The sequence below is a fragment of the Zosterops lateralis genome, assembly GCF_965231275.1.
Source record: "Zosterops lateralis genome assembly, chromosome: 2".
In the NCBI taxonomy this organism is placed as follows: Eukaryota; Metazoa; Chordata; class Aves; order Passeriformes; family Zosteropidae; genus Zosterops; species Zosterops lateralis.
This window is the reverse complement of record NC_139763.1, coordinates 58,221,025-58,241,367: the sequence shown is the minus strand read 5'-3', so window position 1 is coordinate 58,241,367 and position 20,343 is coordinate 58,221,025. Positions and strand designations below refer to the sequence as shown.

General features: G+C 33.5%; 1 protein-coding gene across 2 annotated transcripts in view; it reads left to right on the top strand.

The window, feature by feature from the left end:
* PCDH17 (protocadherin 17) overlaps positions 1-20,343 on the top strand; it is an 83,908-nt gene that overhangs the window by 25,439 nt on the left and 38,126 nt on the right. For both annotated transcript variants that reach the window (XM_083855559.1, XM_083855558.1), the window contains exons 2-3: positions 1,590-1,648; positions 1,817-1,989. In XM_083855559.1, coding sequence (XP_083711685.1) covers positions 1,590-1,648; positions 1,817-1,989 — 232 coding nt within the window. The remainder of the gene's footprint in view (positions 1-1,589; positions 1,649-1,816; positions 1,990-20,343) is intronic.

Below are 20,343 nucleotides of genomic sequence, written 5' to 3'. Positions count from 1 at the left end.
TTGAGAGATACACATAAGAATGCTGAAATATACCTTCTTTTTTGTTGTTTTCAATGTTTGTTTTTCTAACTTGATACATAGTGAATGTGAAGATGAACTTTTATTCTAATTGCATCTATTAAGCTAAGATGGATGTGAACATAATATATGTTATAATCTTATTTTTTGAACTAAAGGATTTAGAAACTAGAAGAAAGTGCGGTGTACATTGATCTACATGCTGAAAGGAAGATGTTTCTATATTTTCCATCCCTTCTCTAAAATACAAAAGACATCCATGGTATACGAAAACATCTATTTCACAAGTCCCTTGGGAGTAACAGGTGTCTGCCGGATTTCTGTTGTAAACAGCAGTGACTTAAATTTTGGATAAAACTTTTTGCCTCTTTTCCAGTCTCAAATATTCCAACCATACAAGAAGTAGCAAATATTTCTAATTACCTCCTATGAATCAAACCAAAACAAAGATAAAAAAATGGTGTGGGGGGTGACAGGGAAACCCAAATACCCAAGATCCCAGTCACTTGTGCAAGCACTTGCTGTATGACATTAAACCTTTGGCCCTCGGCTTCATTAATTGAGCGGTGCCTGTGTTGGGGATACTGATCCGCTGGATGCTGCTGCTGCTGCGGGAGCCAGTGCTGCTGCGGAGCAGAGTGGTGTGATGTGAAGTGATGCAGAAAACAGTAGAAGCTCTGTCGCTAGGTCAGCTGCAAGAAGAAGTGACGTGCCTGAATGTACAGTATGTGGAGTTTTCTGAATGATGCAGTCTCTCTCTCTCCCAAAGAACTTCAGCTAATGATACAAGGGGAATTCAGTTCCCTTTGGCAGGACTCCATGTTGGTCTGGATCCTTTTAATACTTCTGCTTCTACAGTTACTTGGCTCATGCTGCTAAATATATACATGACAGACTTAAAGTATCTTCTTTTAAAACCTACTTGTCAACAGTGATCATTTAATGTTCTTGTTTGCATGTGTGGTTCTCGTTCTGACATTGCTATTAATACTGATGAAAATTAAAGAGAGAAAATCCAAATATTTTCATACTTGCATTTTTCCAGTAGCATCTGAGAAACCCCACAGCTAATCAGCCATAAATTTTCTTGATTTTTTGTTTATTTTTTTCAATTCAAGTGTAATATAGCAGTATACAAAACTCTATTACAGCAGTAAGAGCTTCAGAATCCCAGTAGATGATGTAATTATGATTAAAAATTAGTATTATTGAATAATTCACTTTTTTAATATGCAAGAGTAATTTTTTTCTCTCATTTTCAATAACCATCAGTCTTAATATCTATCTAATGAAAAAACATAAACAGTGTCATCTGTCAGGTTACTAACAGAGAATGCCACTTATTGGAGCCTCATTGTTTACTTTAGCAGGTAATTTGTGGACCGGAATCATTTAATTGTTCTGAGCACATAATTACATGGCAGCATTTTCCAATTTAATTAAAATGTACAAATCTGAAGATTAAGGGAATTTTTGAATTATTAATCATTTCTCCTCTAGGAAATCTTGTTGCTCTGCAGGAGATTTGTCCAGTGTACAACTATACGTATTTTTTTCCTTCTCTTTCACAGACAGACAATTTTCCCGCAGAGCCCAATTACATGGGCAGCAGGCAGCAGTTTGTTCAAAGGTAAGGCCTATTAAATAACTTTCTTGGCTTCCCCATTTGCATTCTTGTCAAAATTGCTTTGCCAGAGAGTACGATTCAACTTAGAACAAGTAAATACAACAGTCTCTCTCTTTTTTTTTTTTTTTTTTTTTTTTTTTTTTTTTTTTTTTTTTTTAATATGTATTTCAGTAGCTCCACGTTCAAGGATCCAGAAAGAGCCAGCTTGAGGGACAGCGGGCATGGGGACAGTGATCAGGCTGACAGTGACCAAGACACTAACAAAGGCTCCTGCTGTGACATGTCTGTTAGGGAGGCACTCAAGATGAAAACTACTTCAACTAAAAGCCAGCCACTTGAACAAGGTGAGTGAAGCCTACAATGCCTACAAAAGGGTAAAGTTTAAAATGTCATTATCAACCTATTAGTATTGCAGTTGTGGGTTATCAGGGAGGAATAGCCCACTGATAATATTTTCAGAGAAAACAGTAAATCATGTCTCTAGCCCAGAGCAAAGAACACAGTATCTTTCAGAATGAACATGAAATGAAACCACAAGTGTCCAAAGCAGATTAAAATAAAAATTACACAAAAAAGAGAAAAAAGAATCAGTACTTTTGAAAATGATTAGAATATACTCTATCTCCGCTGCCATTGCCTGTGATATATTATATACAATCCTTCTGTCAAAGCGTGATTTGGAAATTCAAACTAGACATGACTGCAGCAGATAAAAGAACACTAGTGATTTACATTCCTCATGTAGTTTGGAGAAGAGGAAAAGAAAATGTTCCTCATAAAAGGCAAGAGTAAAAATGAATCAGAAGATGTTTTCATTTCATGGATACATTTTCCTGTTTGTCATGTTGATTTCACAATTAAGAGTAGTGTGAGAAGTGTCAAATACTAATACAATCTTATTTTCAATATTCTTTCATTCACATCCCGTGAAGGTAGCAAAGATTAAGAGTGTCTGTGAAGCAGCTTAAATGACTTAGATCAGGACAATGACAATGTTCTCTGCCAACAATCATTCTGACAAACAAGCATATTTATTTCCTCAAACTGTGTCCAATTAATTTTTTTCCAGATGAGTTTTATCTCATTAGAAGGTCTTTTGTTTCAAAAGATACACTTTTTTTTTTTTTAAGAGAATCAGACAGAAAACATTACAGCATTCTATGCTTTTATGTTTTGCTTCTACACTCTAAGCAACAAAGAAGTGCATCACTGAATGATTTTTAAATGTTTTGTATGTTTCCCATTATTTTACTTTGTAGTGGGGAGGTTGTTTCAGTGTTAAAGGTAGTTAGGAAATTATTAAATCGGTCAGCTTTAATAAGAAGTTATGTTTGTAATTAAGCAGAAATATATGATAAGCTTTTTATTAGTTGTTGATTAGTTGGACCTGGTTTTTCGCCTCTTATCTTAGTCTGATGTGTAGTACAGTCATCAGAAAATACATGTTCAACTTCATTTTTCTGATTATGTTGAGATTGCAGTATAATTTTTGCAGCGCAGAATATTTAGAATGCTGCAGTATAATTTATTCTGTATACATTTGGAGGTTGACCTCATATGTGACCTTATTTTCCAAGTAATAAATGCCAGAAAGATTATTTTTTCCTGACCTTTTGCCACAGCAACTCTCTGCGTATAATTGGACATTGATCTGTATAAAGATGCAGTGCAGGATTTTTTTTTTTTAAAGAAGCTATTTGAGCATGTGTCTTCTTCTCTCAGGTTTGTGTGACACAAAGACAAAAATTCTGGATTGCCATCTATCAAGTATAGCCAAAAAAGAGCTTTAAAATTTTTAAGGTTTCACTAGGAAACTATTTAGTGCCCAGATTAAAAATGTGTGTTTTCTTAGAAAAGGACTGTAAGGCCAATGTTCATAATACTGTAGTTTGTCCAGCAGCATCAAACCCGATTCTGGTCAAAATATTTGCAATCTGGTAGGCACATTAAGCCAACTATTCCTGCTGTTTATTTTCATTATAATGCAAAGAGTTGCAGGTATATGTTTGTCATTACACCTAGGTGAGCTGCCCTATTTATCAAGAAAATTTATCCCAATTGCTCAGATGAATTCTTCATGTTCTTATTAAACATATATTGGATTGTGGACGTTAAGTATTGTCAGGCACTGAAATAAAGTAGTGGCTGTTTGTGTGGATTTCTTTACTGAAGAAAATAAAATAATGGGGATAGAGAGACAAAATATTTTTTTCTCTTTTTTCTTCTTTTCTTTTTTCTTTTTTTGTTCTTTTCTTTTTTCCTTTTTTCTTCTTTACTTTTTTTTTTTTCCTTTTTTATTTTTTTTTGTTCCCCCCAAAATATAATTACAAATAGTAACGGTATAAATTTATTTACTTGTATCAACTCTTCTGTCTCTAGTGCGTTATAATAAAATCATTGTCATATTATGAAAACAGAACCTCCATCGAGCACCCTATGGGATTTCTGGTCATTGTAGTAACAAATGTGGTGCTATGTGGTGTTCCCAATGAAATCAATGATTACTTGTCATTGAGCGTAGTATGATTTGGGTTCTTAGCCCAAAGTAATATTTCTCTTTTGAAAGAAGATAAATAAAATTGCTTTCTCTAGTCATAAGTCAAGTTGAAGGAGGGTAAGAAATATGATATATGTGATTAGGATAGAAAAAGAATTTAATTTTTCTTTAGAGAAAAATTGTTTTCTGGGAAAAGGAGATGGAAAGCTTGCTAGAAACAATTGTCTCCAGCGATGCCTGAAGCAATATCAGAAGTTATGGTTCTGTCATCATTCTAGTTGTATGCGGGGATGGGAATTCACTATTTTGGAGCCAAGTTCTAGGCTTGATTATTGTTTTTTAAAGATATTTAAAATACTTTAGCATCTAGTATTAGGATAGCACTAATAAATAAATCTTATGAAATTATTGAAAATTTGTCTGGATTATCTGTGAACTCAGGATCTTGACATGAGAATCCTAATTTAAAAGTGTGTTAAGTTTAAGTTTGATATATTCTTATTGTAATTCCGAACACTATTGCCATGCATCCAATTCTGCCTATGGCAGTAATAAGAATTCTAGTTGTACCAGTAATTTGACTACAGTTTTGATCAACTCTAGCCCAGATAGTTGGAAATTAAAAGGCCATAATGAGATAAAAAGTGTTTTGGTAGCACTACAGCAATTGTGCTTCTCTCAGTAACAGAGAAGCAGCAAATTTTACGAAAAATTTTTGTAGACAAGATGTCTTCTGATTACAGCATGAGATGGGAAGCAATCAAGCTTCCTTTATGATTTTCATTAAAAAATAAAACAGTGAATGATAGGGCCTGTTAGTTTACCATTGAAATACTTGATCTCAAGGAAAATATATCCAGATAGCAAATTTTGTCTGGTAGTGATTTTAAACATTTTCACAAATAAAAAAGAAAATGCAAATTAGATATAATTTATTTCATAATTAATGAAATGCTTATGGAATGGCCTTAATAGAAGAAAAGTAGAAAAAGCACCCAAGCTGTAAAAAATTATTATGAAAGTGAAGTCTTACAATAAGCACATGCCATTTTAGTTATCTCAGCCTTATGCTCTCTTGCTGCAATAACCAAGCCACTTTCTGCATAAGAATATTTAGCTGTCTCTTAAGATTACTTATACTATCTTAATCAGCTGTCTTACTAAACAGCTTCTTGTATATGCCTGCTACTCTTTTAATAGAATGGTTTTGGATAAATTTGTTTTGTTTACCTGTCTTTTTTTCCACTTCTGTTGCTGATACTTTAAACCCTATCACTAGTTTGGACAGTTTGAGATCACCCTACTTAGAAGTCTTACAAGAATTAATTGTTTTGAACACATCTGTCAACCTATTTATTTCACTTGAAGTTTTAGCATGTAATATTCACTTTTTGCATTTAAATAACAGAGTAAGTGGGGTTTTTTGGGTTTTTTTTAAGTATGGTTTAAGAATAACAGCAATAAACTGTATTTCTTTAAAAGGTATCCAAAGCTGAAAATTATATCATAACCCATAAAACATAAACAATATTATCTACGAGGGAGCAGTAAAACAGCAAGATGTTAATTTTATACTTAGTGAATCCTGCGTATGTTTACTTTATAATCAGTAAAAAATACCAAGTTATGGACTTTTCTGCAGTTACTCATTAATTATTGTCTTTGTTAGATTTTCCCAGGAATTTTTAGTTTCTTTTTCCTTTTTTTTTTTTTTGTTTTGTTTTGTTTTGTTTTGTTGTTTTTGTTTTTGGTGTTTTTTTGTTTGTTTGTTTGTTTTTGTTTTTGGGTTTTTTTTGTTTTTGTTTTGTCTGTGTTTTCTTGTTTCAGTGTAAATCTACACTTTCATGTCTTTGTCAAAAAAAATCTTTGAGGGATTAAATATCTCCAAATTCAGTAGCTTTGTTAAATTTAATTTTTGCTTTATCACTGTGTTGCACCTTTCTCTCAAGATAGTTTCTGGCCATTTACACCTGCATCCCATAGAAGATCCATTTCTGCATATGCTGTTGCTTGATTAATAATAATGTGGATCCTGAGAATAAAGAAAAAAAAACAGAGACAACTGCTTGGAGGAAGGATAAAATGAAACTCTTCAGTTTCTTTCAGTAGTTGTCAGAGTCTCCTCTAGGACTAAGTCTGCTCATCAGGCTTCTCTGCTAAACAGCACCATTTTAGTCTAAGGTATTGTTACTAGTATAAAAAGAATTTAATGTATCTGCATTGAAACAGTGACACTAAGTGTAATTTGAAAATATAGTAGCTCTTTTTTCCTCACAACAAAAACACATTTGCGTCACGACTGATGCAGTTCTGCATGTAAGTCTTAGGAATAAAAATTATATCAGTTCTAGAGACTCTCTATGAACACTCTTACCCCTTGTGTTTGCCCACTGAACATGTTCACATAATATGTCTGTAGTAACTTGTTCATTTGAAGTCTTCATTTCTAAACAAGACTGATCTGAGAAATCAAGTATCCTGCATTATCCATCTGCAGCAGAGCAGAAATTGCAAAAATTTTTACCAAGATTTTTCTGGACTATCCATTAATTTTCTTGGCATAAACTTGCTGGAGTCTTTTGGATAATTAAAATCCATTCTGTTTAACTGAGTTAGAATCAGTCTAGACTGATAAGTGCAGAAAGTTCATCAAGTACATTTCTGCTGTTTGACATCATCACCAATGCTTTCCATGCCATTGGGGATGATGAGTTCTTTTATGAATACACCAGCTTAATGAGATAATAGGAAAAGAAGGTTGTGGAGAGATGGCCTCTTCTGAGAAACTGATGGAGGCTGGGAGTCACCAGGAACAGACACAACTTGTGAAATCTTTTGTTCGATGATGCTTCCTCCCATAGGTATTTTCCCCTGGACAGAACATCACATTCTCTCTGTGCTCAGAATAGCTGTCAGACTGCCCTTCTTGCTCTGACACCACTTTAGAATCTTTATGTCCAGCACTATCATCCTATCTAACTTGCTTACTTCTAACATGGTCAGGTAAGATGCTAACTTGCTGTTTACTTGCACACAGTCTCCATTTTTCAATTTCATCTGATTAATTCTTTTCCAGGAAAGCTATAAGAGCTACTTAATTGTATTGAGAGTCTCTTTCCTTTTCTTGGTATGTCTCAATAGTAGAATATGTTTCTAGAACTGTAAATTCTGAAAGTTGTTAGGTGAAGTCCACACAAAATGAGATTTTGAGTCTCGGGTTTTCTGCTTCTGTTTGTTCTTTTCCTATCTATTTTCTCATCTTTTATTTTTTTGGTTCTGTGTTTTATGCAAGCACATGTATGATCCTAGATGAGGACTAGCATAGGTCAAAGAAAACTCATCTACTCTGTAACTGTTTCTGATTGATCAAATTTATTATCAACAAGCTGGAGATATTTAATTTTGGCCTTATTCTAATAACAAGACATTAAGATTAAAATGTAGGTAGAAGTGCAGAGTTTTATGAGGAATAATACCATTCTTTGATATCTACTCTGGTGTGTATAGCAAGTTCAATATGACATTGGAGTCACTGACATTACTTCTTTCCTTTTTTTCTGCTGTGGGTACATTGTTCAGTGAAACAGTACTTCTAAATGTTTGAGAATTAGCAGCATTGTTATTGGTCTCAAACTCCTTATAAGTCCTTGTGAAAGGTGATATTGAAACTTCAATTGGAATTAAACTTTTAAAGTGATGTATTTCACTTTTAGTCAGAGGAAACTAATAGAAGTTTCAAATCTTCTAAGTGTCTTGATCTCAAGCATTTAAAGATGATCTAGGTAAGACTTTTGAAAGATTTTGTTACCTGGGCTGAGCTAGACTGTGCAAATCTTCAATAGCTCCCTGTTTTTGAGAGCTCAGCACTATATTCTGCCTTCTAACCAAAGTTAATGAGCTAGAGAGAAAAATACAGGTCAGTTGCCTTTGCTGTACAGATGATTGTCAGCTTTTCTCATGTTAATCCTAGTCATCTATGACATATCTTTTGCTGTATAATGTCTACAGCAAATTACATGATGGATTTAGACAAAGTAAAGAAAACTCTCATATTTGCCAACTTTGTTCACTCAGAGTATTATCTTGATTATCTCTCATGGTTTACATTATATTTTCAGGCAAACTCCTAGTCTGGAAGTCAATTAAGTTCATCTTTTAGATTTCAGCTATTTTTATGGCAAGTCCAGATTTGTGATTAAAGCCGTGTGACTGCTTCAAAGCAGAGTCCAGTTTGGTGCTTCCTGGTTAGAGATGAGAGGGCTCCCAGGCACAGATTCACCATAGCGTGCTCTTCTCAGAAGTACAGAAGCAACTTTGGTTTTCAAGCAATGCTATCCAGGTAAGGAAGGAGAAGTTTGAGGAAGCAGATGTTTGTCCTAAAAGAACAGAAAAGTCAGAAAAGGAAGTGAAGTGGCATTCTAACAGAGAAGGGATAGATTCACTTAATGCCTCATGATTTCTCTGCCTCTATTGATACAAAATAGAAAAGTAGTGCAAACATTCTGGCAGCTGAAGTGACAGTGAATACAGTTTGAATCAGATTGCCTTAGCCTGTTATTGCTGCCTGTTATTGCCCATTATCCTGCATTTCAACTGGCACTGTGTTCTGCCAAACCAGGTTTTTAATCAGGTGCGTGTTTCAGCACCTGGCAAAATATTGCCATCATATATCTGGTAGCTGTGAAATTTTGTGAACAGCATATCCCACAATTAATGTATTTAGCCAAAGATTAGAGGGGGAAAATTTCTATAACTGACTTTCAAAACATACAGAAAGAGCTTTCTCCATCAGTACACACAAACATATCACTGTGACCCAAAGGGAATGCAGCCATTCAGTGCAACTTCATCTATGCACCATTTGGTGTGTCGTGCTACATTTTTAGGTAATTTCATTTCTCCTCCACATTATTTCTATTTATTTTATAATTAAAAATTACTTCAGTGATTGAAAATTAGATGTATTTTTGACTTGTTTTGTTTTCTTTGAATGCTCCACTATTGAATCAATTTAGATACGCCCTTACTAACGTCTGAAAAGTTCATGACTGCACCAATAAAGATATTCATGAATTTCAGAAAAATTTTCTTTGATGAGCTTATTTGCAAATTAATTCATACCATGCACTTCAAGATCACAAGTCTATTACCATAAGTCTCGTATCTGAGATTCTAATATTTGGGTGCTGTAGCTGTTGGTGCTCATCTCTTTCTGCTTTACTTCAGAGGCAACAAAGCAGAATATCCCTCCCCTGTCACTAGTGGAAATCTCATTACATCCTTTCTGTACTTTCTGTTTTGACACTGCCTTTCCTGGGGCTGAGCACAGTTATTGTACTGCAGTTTGTTCTTGTAAGGCTTAGAATCCATAAGTTATCTTTTCACTTTATTCCCACCAGAAGAGCAAGAGAAGGATTTGTAGTTCTCAGTAAGATGAGGTCCTTCTATGTCAAAATCATTATCTTCAGCCAACATTTCTTCTTTTCAAATTCTTTTTATAAATTGAAAGAAAAGTGGGGGCATAGAAAGATCAACAACTTTTGAAACAAGGAAATCAGAAAATAGAGAGTTTTCTTAGTATCTTCTTATGCATTTCACTGGGTGATAAATGGATGTTCTCAACTTGTGCTTACTTTAGTTAATGAATATTTTAGGGCATATATTCATATATTGGTTGAATACTTAATATCAAGAAAACTATTGTAACAGGACTAGAAAGTCTGTTCCTGAGTCTTGTTCTGTGTCTGAAAACATCCTTAAATGGTGAACTTACAGGTTTCTTTTGATTAAGCTTACACAGAATTGGAGTTTAAAAAACCCCATTTATGTGAGGGTATGTGTGTTTATTCACTTATATAGAGAAGACAATTAAAATAAATGCATCATCTCTCTTCCTCATTTTAAATCGTTGTTTTATGATTTATGTATCTCCTCTTATTATTGTATCTCCTCTTATTATGTATCTCTCGGCAGAAAATACTGATCTGATAAACAGCAAGAGTAGAAAAGATTTTTAAAAATCCCGTTGCATATTACAGCCACATTCTTTTTTCCAAAAAGAAGCAATGTTCTGGGGATGGAGTTACCATAAAGCTGATACATATTAGTTGAAATCTGAATGATTGTATTTATCAATAGTTCTATGTCCAGCTGGGGAAGACAAAAGAGAAGTGTCTTAAATAAGAGACAGGAGTTAATTATTCCGTTCAGCAACCCTTCAGCTGGCGTACTACTAATTGTATTTTGTTCTTCTGGAACAAAAAGTATCTCCTAAAGTCTATGCACACTAATAGAGACTATCCTTTTCATGGCCCTTTTTCTGTTTACATACTACTTTTCTCCTATGCCGTGGTTTCCAGAGGGAGAAATGCGGTTTAATTTAATTTGGGCCAGAGTTGCAGCATGCTCTAATTAGTGATACATCCACAGTACACAGTTTGTGGGCATATTTTAGAGATAGATCTGGAAGAATTCAAAATCAAAAAAGAGGTATAATAACAGCAGAAAATAGAGGTTTGTGAAACATTGCCTGTAGGTGAAGTTTGAAGAAAAAGGTGTTTGTTTAGAATGTCTGTGTGTTTAAATGAGCAAGTACTGGGGTGAAAGCAGAATAAAAGTTTTTGTGTATATAAAGTTGTTATAAATAGGATGGTGCTTGCTTTTTCTTTTCTTTTTTTTGTTTAATTTTCTGGGAGAAGTGTTTAAATTGTATTTGAGAGAGAACTTTACTATAAAGATGTATAGGCACTGAAGCAGGCTACCCCTGTAAGTTAAAAAATAATCTTTCCTGGAGATTTTTAAAACAGGTTAAATACACATTTGTCAGTGATAATCTAGATTTATTTTAAACTATTCAGGGCTGCAGGATCCATTCTAGTCCTGCTTTTTGTGGTGCCAAATTTAAATATGAGTATGTATTACACTGTCTAATCCTGAGTAAAACATATTGAAAGAGAATATTTGCTCTGATCCGTTACCCAGCCTCTTCTCTGTGAACATCATCTTGAAGAGCTCACCATGGTAGAGAATTGCAGGGAATGTGGATTATGTGGTGCCTCCCAACAATAATACGCCACATGTAACATGTTCCTGAGTCAGAGACAGAGCTGCAGAATGAACAGAACTTAGGGAAACTTTGTCTAGTTTCTGTACTTTGGTGATACACAATGCCATGTATCAGCCTCTGTGTACCTACTGCGCAATCTGATCTCCAGAATGCCAGAACAGCTGCTTTCTATTCCCTGCTGCTGCTTTCTCCTATTCCAGCTGCTGCACTCAAATAACCTCCCTTCCCCAAGTGGGCTTCATATGGTTTGAAAGGGACTTAATGTACCTCAGTGCATAGGGAACTTTTGATGCATATTTCATCATGTTTCAGTTCTTTCTACAGGGAACACTGCATGTATAACAGATGTTCCCTGACTACTACCCTTTCCTGAAGGTGACATGCCCTTTTTTGTGTTTCATCTCTAATGTATATAGAGCTGGTAATGCCTGTGTGGTACTAAAAAATACTGCTCTATGGCTGCCCCTGTGCTGCATGCCAAACTATATTTAATTCCATCTGCTTCCCTCTGCAGCACGAAATGGAGAACAGCATATGCCCAGTATAACCAAGTCACATTATGGCGCATATAATACCCCTTTATTTAAGACAAGTATAGGTATTTTTTAAATTTAGGACCCTGTTCCTCCAGTTTTTTAATACATAAATTGTTTCATATAAATTAGTGGGGATATTAATATAATTACATACCAAAAAGCAAGATCTATTATTATTATTAATAATAATAATAATAGTAATTTTTGCAATATTAATAATATTGTTTATATAGTGTGTGTCTATATATGTCCACATACATACTCATAAATACAAAAATAAGATATCATTAACTGATATCCCTGAAAACTTAATTTTGTAATCTAAATAAACCTATACCTTAACATTATAGAAAATTTAATGCTTTCTAACATTTTATGCTTGCTTGGTTTAAAACTGCAACTATGAGAAAAATTCACAAATCTATTTACACAAAGCACTCAATTTTCACCATAAAAGTTGTTTTGGAAAGAATAATAATTCTGAGGCAAAAGCTGTCAGATTAAAATAGAGTATATAATTGAAAAGCAGTACTTTGCAAATAAAGTTTTTAAATATCTATTTAATAATGTATAGCACTATCTGACCCAATTTGAACAAATGAATACAGTTCTTATATAAAAAGTGCAGTTTAGGTCACTCATTGACAAGATCTCTAGGCAGCTACAGAGCCCAAACAACCTTTCAAGGTCCAAACCAAATATAAAAAAAACCCAGAAACAGAACTGTGCCTGTTCCGACCCTGTGGAGAGAGTATTACAGCACATCTGTAATCTTCATGGCCCTGGGAAGTGTATATGGGATCTGTATGTGCTGCTGAATATGATTATTCCTACACTCTGTGGAGTTTTCCTACACTTTATGGAATATTTCTGCATTTCATGTCTCTGATTAGTTTTAACAAGTCATATTTCTTTTCAACATTGCTAATTTTACTTGAAGCAAGGATTCTGTCCCTTATCCTTATGGTACTTTTTTGCTGTAAAAAAAGTTCACATAAATTGCTTCTTCTTGAGAGGAATTTCATGGAGTAGAGCAGGATAGAGAAAAAAGGCTACACTAAATACTGAAGATACTGCTGTGACAAAACCTTTAAGCTCAGCTAAATTTGCCAGTGTTCTGTGGCTACTTTTTTTGCTTCTCAGGAGTACCAGAGCACATAAATAACCAGGGCATTTTGATGAACTGGACCATAAAAATTATTTAAAAAAATCAAATTCACGCACAAAAAACCAAACAAAAAATCAAACCAATCAACCAAACAACAAACCAAAAACCAGAAAAAAAATCAACAAAAAATAAAATCCCCAAACAAAGCAAAAAACCAAATCTTGTGTCATTCATGTTTGCAATAAATAAATAAGTCAGCTAGTTTGAACTTCCAAAATAAAACTTCCCTCAAAATTTTCTTTCTTCATTATACTAATTGTCAAAATAAAATCCCACAAAGTGTTTTAGCCTGTGACATATAAAATTGTGAATTATACTTATTGATACCTTTTGTTTATACAAAAACATCAACAAGATGTGTTTTTATTACATTTAAAGTCTGCTTATTCATTCTTCTTTATTAATGCATATTTTCATTCCTTTTTTTAAAATTTTATATTTTTTATTTTCTGTGCATTCACGTTTTTTTCCTACTATGTGGAGAATAACAGAAATGTGTTGCTAAAATTTTGGCACAAGAAGAGAGCCTATCAAACACAGGTTGAACAGTTACCAATTAGTGTGAACTCACCTTCCTTTTGTTATTGAGAAATCCTACCCCAATCACTAATTCAGCATTATTTTGTAGTGATTTCAGAAGATGTGCAACCTTCATAAGTATGGCAAAATCAATCAGTATTTAGAGCCTCAAAATAAGCCAGTATTTAAAGCCTGAGCATTTCATCGCTACTTAGAACGTAAAGATTACTTTGAATTCTTTACAGACGTATATTCAAACATCAGTAGAAGCTCAGATTTATTGTAAACTTATTAAAAGTCTTTTTCTGATATGCAGAAGTCTGGAAAGACAGAGTGAGAGTTAGAGGAAGAAAAAGAAAAAAAAATATCTTAGAAGTTAAGGCTGTGGGAACATACTGTGTAACGTGGAGGAGAAAAGAAAACCAAACTAGCAATCAAAACACATTCAGATTTCTGAGGAAGTAAGAAACTCTTAGAGGTAGTGTTATTTGGTAAAATTTAATTCTCAGCCAAAAGTGATAAAAAAATGTATTTTCCTAGTGACAAGCTACATTTAAATATTTCTAAACTAGAAATATTTCATATCAGACAGGTGCTTGCTTTTGTGCAGAAGTTCATCAAGGTCAGCCGACCTGTACCACTTGCCCATATTGAATCAACACAGTATGCTCTTTTTTTGTTTTGTTATCAATCTACAAAACATAAATTTGTATTTTTAATCCAATGACAGGTAATATGATTCTTTTGCATAAGCCTTTGTATTAAAAAAGAAAAGTTTTCACAAAACTTAGATGCTATTTTTCCTTTAGATGGTTGAACATAATACTCTGGAAAATAGGCGGAAAATAGGGAAATGATAAGTTTACGATAGCTAAAAGTACTTCTCAAAATCTTAATGAAACCCAGGATATTCTAGTTACTGGCATCTTCATTTAGACTGAATTTAACATTTTCAAAATAGATTTGAAAGTAAGACACGGATTTTCTTCTAGATATTTAGTTCTCTATAAATACAACAAGATGGAAAGACCTAAAGGGTTTGTTAGTTAGAAAAAAAAAAAAAAAAAAAAATTATTTCCAAACCTCTACATTTTTAACCCTGTTGAAGGAAAGAACAGCCACATGTTCTCAGGAACCTTGTCCTTATCATTTCATCTATTATCTCACCTACATCTGAGCTAGTTGCCCTAATTCTTTATAGTTAATGAATTAGACTCTCTAGAATTACTGAGGAGAGTGAAGTACTAATAGAGTATGATTCTTTTGATCTGTTTAAGATGAATCACATCCTCTTTACTGTCAGTAAAAGATGACTGATATAAATAACTGCATATATCTAAATCTATGAAAGAAGAATTTACTTTCAGGTTTTGAGGGAATGAGCTTTCTGCAAACTGACTATTGTTTATTTATTACCAGTTTTGGGCTTCTTTGTTATTTGTGTCATAGGTGTTAATTGTTCCAGCCCAAGTTTATTCTGGAGACATCATCATGAATTTATTTAGCAAATATTTCCCATTTCATCAGTCATGCTATAGAGGTGTTGAATCTCTCTTCTATGGCAGAAATTTGATGTCTGTTTTGATGGCTATTGTTCCCTCTTCCACGTATTTGCAGATGGGAATTCTTTTTTCCCTCACAAAATTAGGCGACTGTGTAAGGTGCATTATTTTTTATGTTTTACTTAAATATTTATCTACTTGGCTTTTGATTTGTATTCCTATGGCCAAATTGATAGTGCCAGAAGCAATGGAGTATAGTGTGTTGGAGGTTTAAAATTAGAATCTGAGATCAACCTTTTAAAAAGCTCTATGTGCTGAAATACTTTACTGAAATGACTCACAAGAGAAGAAAGGCATGGTCTTGGATTATATGGACTTCTTAAAATCAAAATAAGTTAACCTATTTATCTGGCTGCTGGAAGTATTTTAATTTAAGTTAATTAACTATCAAGGGATGAATAAATATATTAATTTAAGGATTAATCTCTGTGTAAAATATCTGTACCTTACATAACATTAATCTTCAGTAAATTTTTATCAATTGGTGAATGGAAGTAATTCATGAACTTGTTAATCCTAGCTCCTTATAACATCTAAGACATACTTGTATGTTCATTAAATAGCAATGGAATAGCTGTTAATCCCCAGCAAATACATTTAAGAATCAACTGGCATTTCATAAACATACAGTAGCAATCCTATTAAATCTAAGTAAATATTTGTTTAAGATACTTCAAGTCTATCCCATTTTATTACACCCACTGTAGGCTGTGCCACTGTGATGGCAAGGTGAGGTTTATCTGCATGAGAACCCCTGCCACTCTCCTCTCAACTCCATCATCAGAGCCAGCTGCTGGAGGTGTTGCACATGCTGGCACAAAGAGGTCTCCTTCCAACCTTTCTGCACTGTACCCCTGAAAGAGAAAAACTAAACCAAATATATATTCATATAACTATGTGAATGTCAGAGTTTTTCTGCCAAATAGCTGTGAGGAGCAGGGTTGTCATATTTCTTCACACTCTAGATGACATATCTTTGCCAGCAATGCTTCACAATATAGATCTGGTCTCACAAGTTGCTATTCAGCATCAGTGTCATTGACAGAGAACAGTCTGCTTTCTTGCAAGGCTCACACAGAGAAAGACTGAACTGCATTTTTGGCAAATTGAACACTGTTGTCAGAAATATGTTACACACCTTCTCATGTGCAGATTAACCCTAATAACAACTTTTTAACTCTGTAAATGTTTTCAGAAAGTAAATCTTCTATGTTGCACATCACTCAAATAATTATGAATGTCTTCTGCTTTTGTGTTTGTTCTTTCAGCTTTGTTAGCATGAAAACATGTAGCAGAGTAACCATCTTATCTGGATTATTTTTCTCTCTCTCCCCTTTTCATTAGGAAATTTGAGTACTTTCTTCTGGTGGTTCAGTTTTGCTATTTTTTTACCCACAATAAAATATTTGTTTGATTGGTTTCTTCAATATTTAATTTTACAAAGGATGAGAAAATAGAGAAGGAGTTTATAAAGAAAAAAAAAAATCCCCCCCTCCTCATTTTAAGCTAAAAACATAGTGATTTCTTGTGAAAATATTAATTAGACAGTCTTAAATTACTACAGATTATTATTTCAGAAATTATGGGAAATGTAATTTAGATTAAGGGCCCATATAATAATTTATGCTTTGGTATTTACAGCTAAATTTGTAGTTCACAAAATATTCTAAGTTTATCTATTTTGCAGAAGAGGAAAGCAAAAGTATTTATTATTGAAAATAGTGTAAAAATTTCTTCAATTTACATTCTTACACAACTTTTAATATCTCTATACCTCGCCTTGTATCAATAGAGCTAATATGGGCCAATTTAATCCCTTAATATTCTTTCTGATTTGGGCTTTAGATCCCTCAGCTTTTTGAAAGTTAACTATTTTTTTTTTATTTACTAGCATTAGAAAATTTCACTCTGAGAAAGGTAAGAATTCAATATTATGATTATTCTATTCCTGGAAAAAATAGAAGAGATTTTGAAAAGAAACGACTTTAAGTTTAAAGCAGTAACTTAGTAATAATATTGGACATATTAAAAATGTTGAAGAGGTAGAAAAATTTTCTATTGGACATATGAATTTTTTAACTGTATTCTTTCTGTGACTTCTCATAATTCAAGTCTCATTTTTCTTTTTCTATCTCACCATTCCTATGTAGATTGTAAAAATGTAGCTAGTCTGGAGCAGTCATGCTGATAGCTACATATGCATTTGATTTTATGAAACTAAATTCTTAATAAGGAATTCTTTTAATTTTTTGGTGCAGATAATTTAATATCTTTTATTAAACTGAACTAAGCTAGTACTTAAAAATAGCTCTCTGACATTCAGAATAATGGATATGAAAGCAAAAGTAATAAAAATTGCTGGGAAGGTGCAGTGCAAGCACTGATTCAGCAACTACCACACTGATTTAAACATTTTCTTTGGTACATAAGATATTAATCTGTAGGAGTTTAAAAGCATATGAGAACAGCCCTGTCTAGAAAGGGTTGAGACATGGAAGTTATACATGGAGTGACAGACCCTGACTCATTGTGCAGTCTAGGGCAACTGTACTATATGCATGCCCTTCACTTACAGCAGCTAAAGGTAATTCAATCAGCCACCCAAATGCCACATCTGAGTCACCTTGTGAAATTTCCTGTTACTCCAGCATTTGCACAAAGACTTCAGGACAATTACAGCAATTGTGCAAATTAAGGATCTAAAGAAAAGGATTCCAGAAAATAAAAAAAAAGATATCTTTTGTCAAATCTGTGAGGATTTTTGTTCAGTGACTTTGTGTAAGTGTGTTATGGACCCTTAGTTTGTCCTGCAGAACAATCTCTACAACTTTGGTGTGTGTACAAACACACTGCTTTTGATTGAAATCTGCCGCCTGATAATTTCACTGGCAGTGCCTAGTTCTTGCTTTAGGAGAAACAGTAAATAATTGTTTCCTATTAGTCTTCTCAGTGACAATCACGATTCAAAAATCTTTTCATATTTTCCCTTTGTTGTGTCTTCTTCAAGCTGAAAAATCTTAGTCTATTTAATCTCTTCTCTTATGAAAGCCTTTTCATAACTTTGATCATCTTTGCTGCTCTTTTTTGTCTTTTCAGTTCTATTATATTCTTTTGAACATGGCATGAGCAGATCTGAATACAGAAGTCTAGACACAGCAGCTATGGATTAAAAGAGTAATGTTTCGTGGTTTAATCTCTATTCTTTTCCAAAATACCGTCTTATTCTAACTGTCTTGATGAATTATGAACTGACATCTTCATTTAACTGTCCAGACTAATGCAGAGATCAGTTTTAGAAAGCCTTGCTTGTGTATTGAGAGTTGTTATTCTTTTCCATCATGTATATTACATGCATTTGTTGACACTGAATCTCATGTGCCATTTTACTGTAGTCATTCAATTGCATGACATCTATCTGCAGCTCTTCACAGTCTCAGATTTTACTACTCACTTTTGTTTGGTACTAAAGCTAATTTAAGTGATAGTGTTACAATTCTCCAATTTCATATTTGGATTCCATATGGTCTGCTGATTTGTTAGTAGTCATTTTACCCTATTAATCTTTTCATTCCAGGCAGTTTTAATGACTCGTTTCTATCCCAAAATATCTGCATTGTAGGAATCACCCTGAGTTCCTTTTCAAAATTTTTATATATATATTTTTGGGAGTGAGTACTTGTGACCTTATCTTCTTTCAGCAGTCTGTGTATGTGGTTAGCCTCATTGATCCTCTGACAGACTTTAATTTTTTCTGTTTTTTTAAATAAAAATTCTCATTAATTTCTGTGTCATGAACAAACGTTTTTCATACTTCCCTACAATATTGCAACATTTTATGTGTTTAATTTCATACTTTTTTCTCATCCTAATTTACTCACAATTTCGCCATTTTTAAAAAAGTATCTTTTTACTCTTAATGGCCTTCTTTAGTCTGCTGTTTCACCAAGCTGGCTACTTTTTTGTCCTTTAAAAGCATTTTTGATAAGTGGTATACTGTTTCTCTGAACTCCTAATATAGTATCTTTAGGCAGTCTGTCATGCTATCTGCAAGGATTTAGTCTTTTAACCATCCTCTTCAATTTCCTTTCAAAAAGCTTTGTTGTGTTCAGCTAGTTCCTTTTTTTTTTTTTTTTTTTGTTTTGTTTTGTTTTGTTTAGTTAAATGATATTGTAGCCCTTTTTTATTTTTTCCCCTTTTTCTCTTTTCTGTAGACATTACATTTGAGAGCTTATTGGCCAGCATTACAGTATAACTTATAGTCACTTTTTTCCACTCGGCCTGTTGAATGCTAAAAAGTAAATCAAGTAAGCACTGTTTATTCTCTCCTGAGCTCTTTGGCTAGTTTTTGTAAGTGCAATATACTTCATCATTCTTAGATAATTTGTATCTTGGAACTGTAATTATGCTGTGTTACACTATTTTCTCTCTTTTACCTTTGCGAGGTATCTTTGACATCGCATTCTTCTCTTAGAACCAGCTGCTGGAGCTCTTATCTTTTAAACTTAAAAAAAAAAAAAAGTGTAGAATCAAGTAAATACTTGATTTTGGTCTGGCTACTAATTTTTGTGTGCCCTGTTCAATTAGGATTTTTTTTTACTGAAGTTCTTCTTTGCTATTCCCTCTCCCTCTCTCCCATCAACTTTTGCTCTATCCTATTTTCTTTTCCTTTTTCATTTTACAGTTTGTGACTTCACTCTAGTTGACAAGTTATCTGAGATTACATGCTTTTCTATACCTGTCACTTGTCTTCAATCTAAAAAACATTATCATAGACAATTCAAATGTCACCAGCCTTTTTCTTCTGCTGGTTTGCATAATACCTAGTCTATTTGAATGTGTTCCATTCATTGCAAACATTCCCTTGGTTGCTATTTAAAATATACCCTTCTCTTATCAATTTTCAACCCAAAAGAGTATATGAGCTTTAGCATCTAAAATTCAGAAAGCAGAAATAGCATCCTGCAGAAATGTGGAAATGGTACAGAAATGTGATGTCATTTTCAGTTCTTTCTTAGGCCATTACAGTAAGACAGAAAAGAAAAAAAGAAGACACATTTATTCCAAATCAATTAAAGAGAAATCCTTAGCTGTCTCTTTTTCATCTTGAATTTTTTCTTTTGCTTGTGATTCAATTGACTCAAGTCTGCCTCTTCATAATGAATTTTTATGAGAGGGAGACTTGATAGTTGTACCTGTAACTAATGTTTAAGTAAAATTCAATGTTGCACTTCCTTTTTACTGGAAAAAACACCCACACCTTATACTGGTTGTCTCTGATGACTGCCACCAATTCCCTATTTTCAGCTCCTTCTGGTTTTTATTCTCACTCTTCCTGGGAGTTTTGGAAACT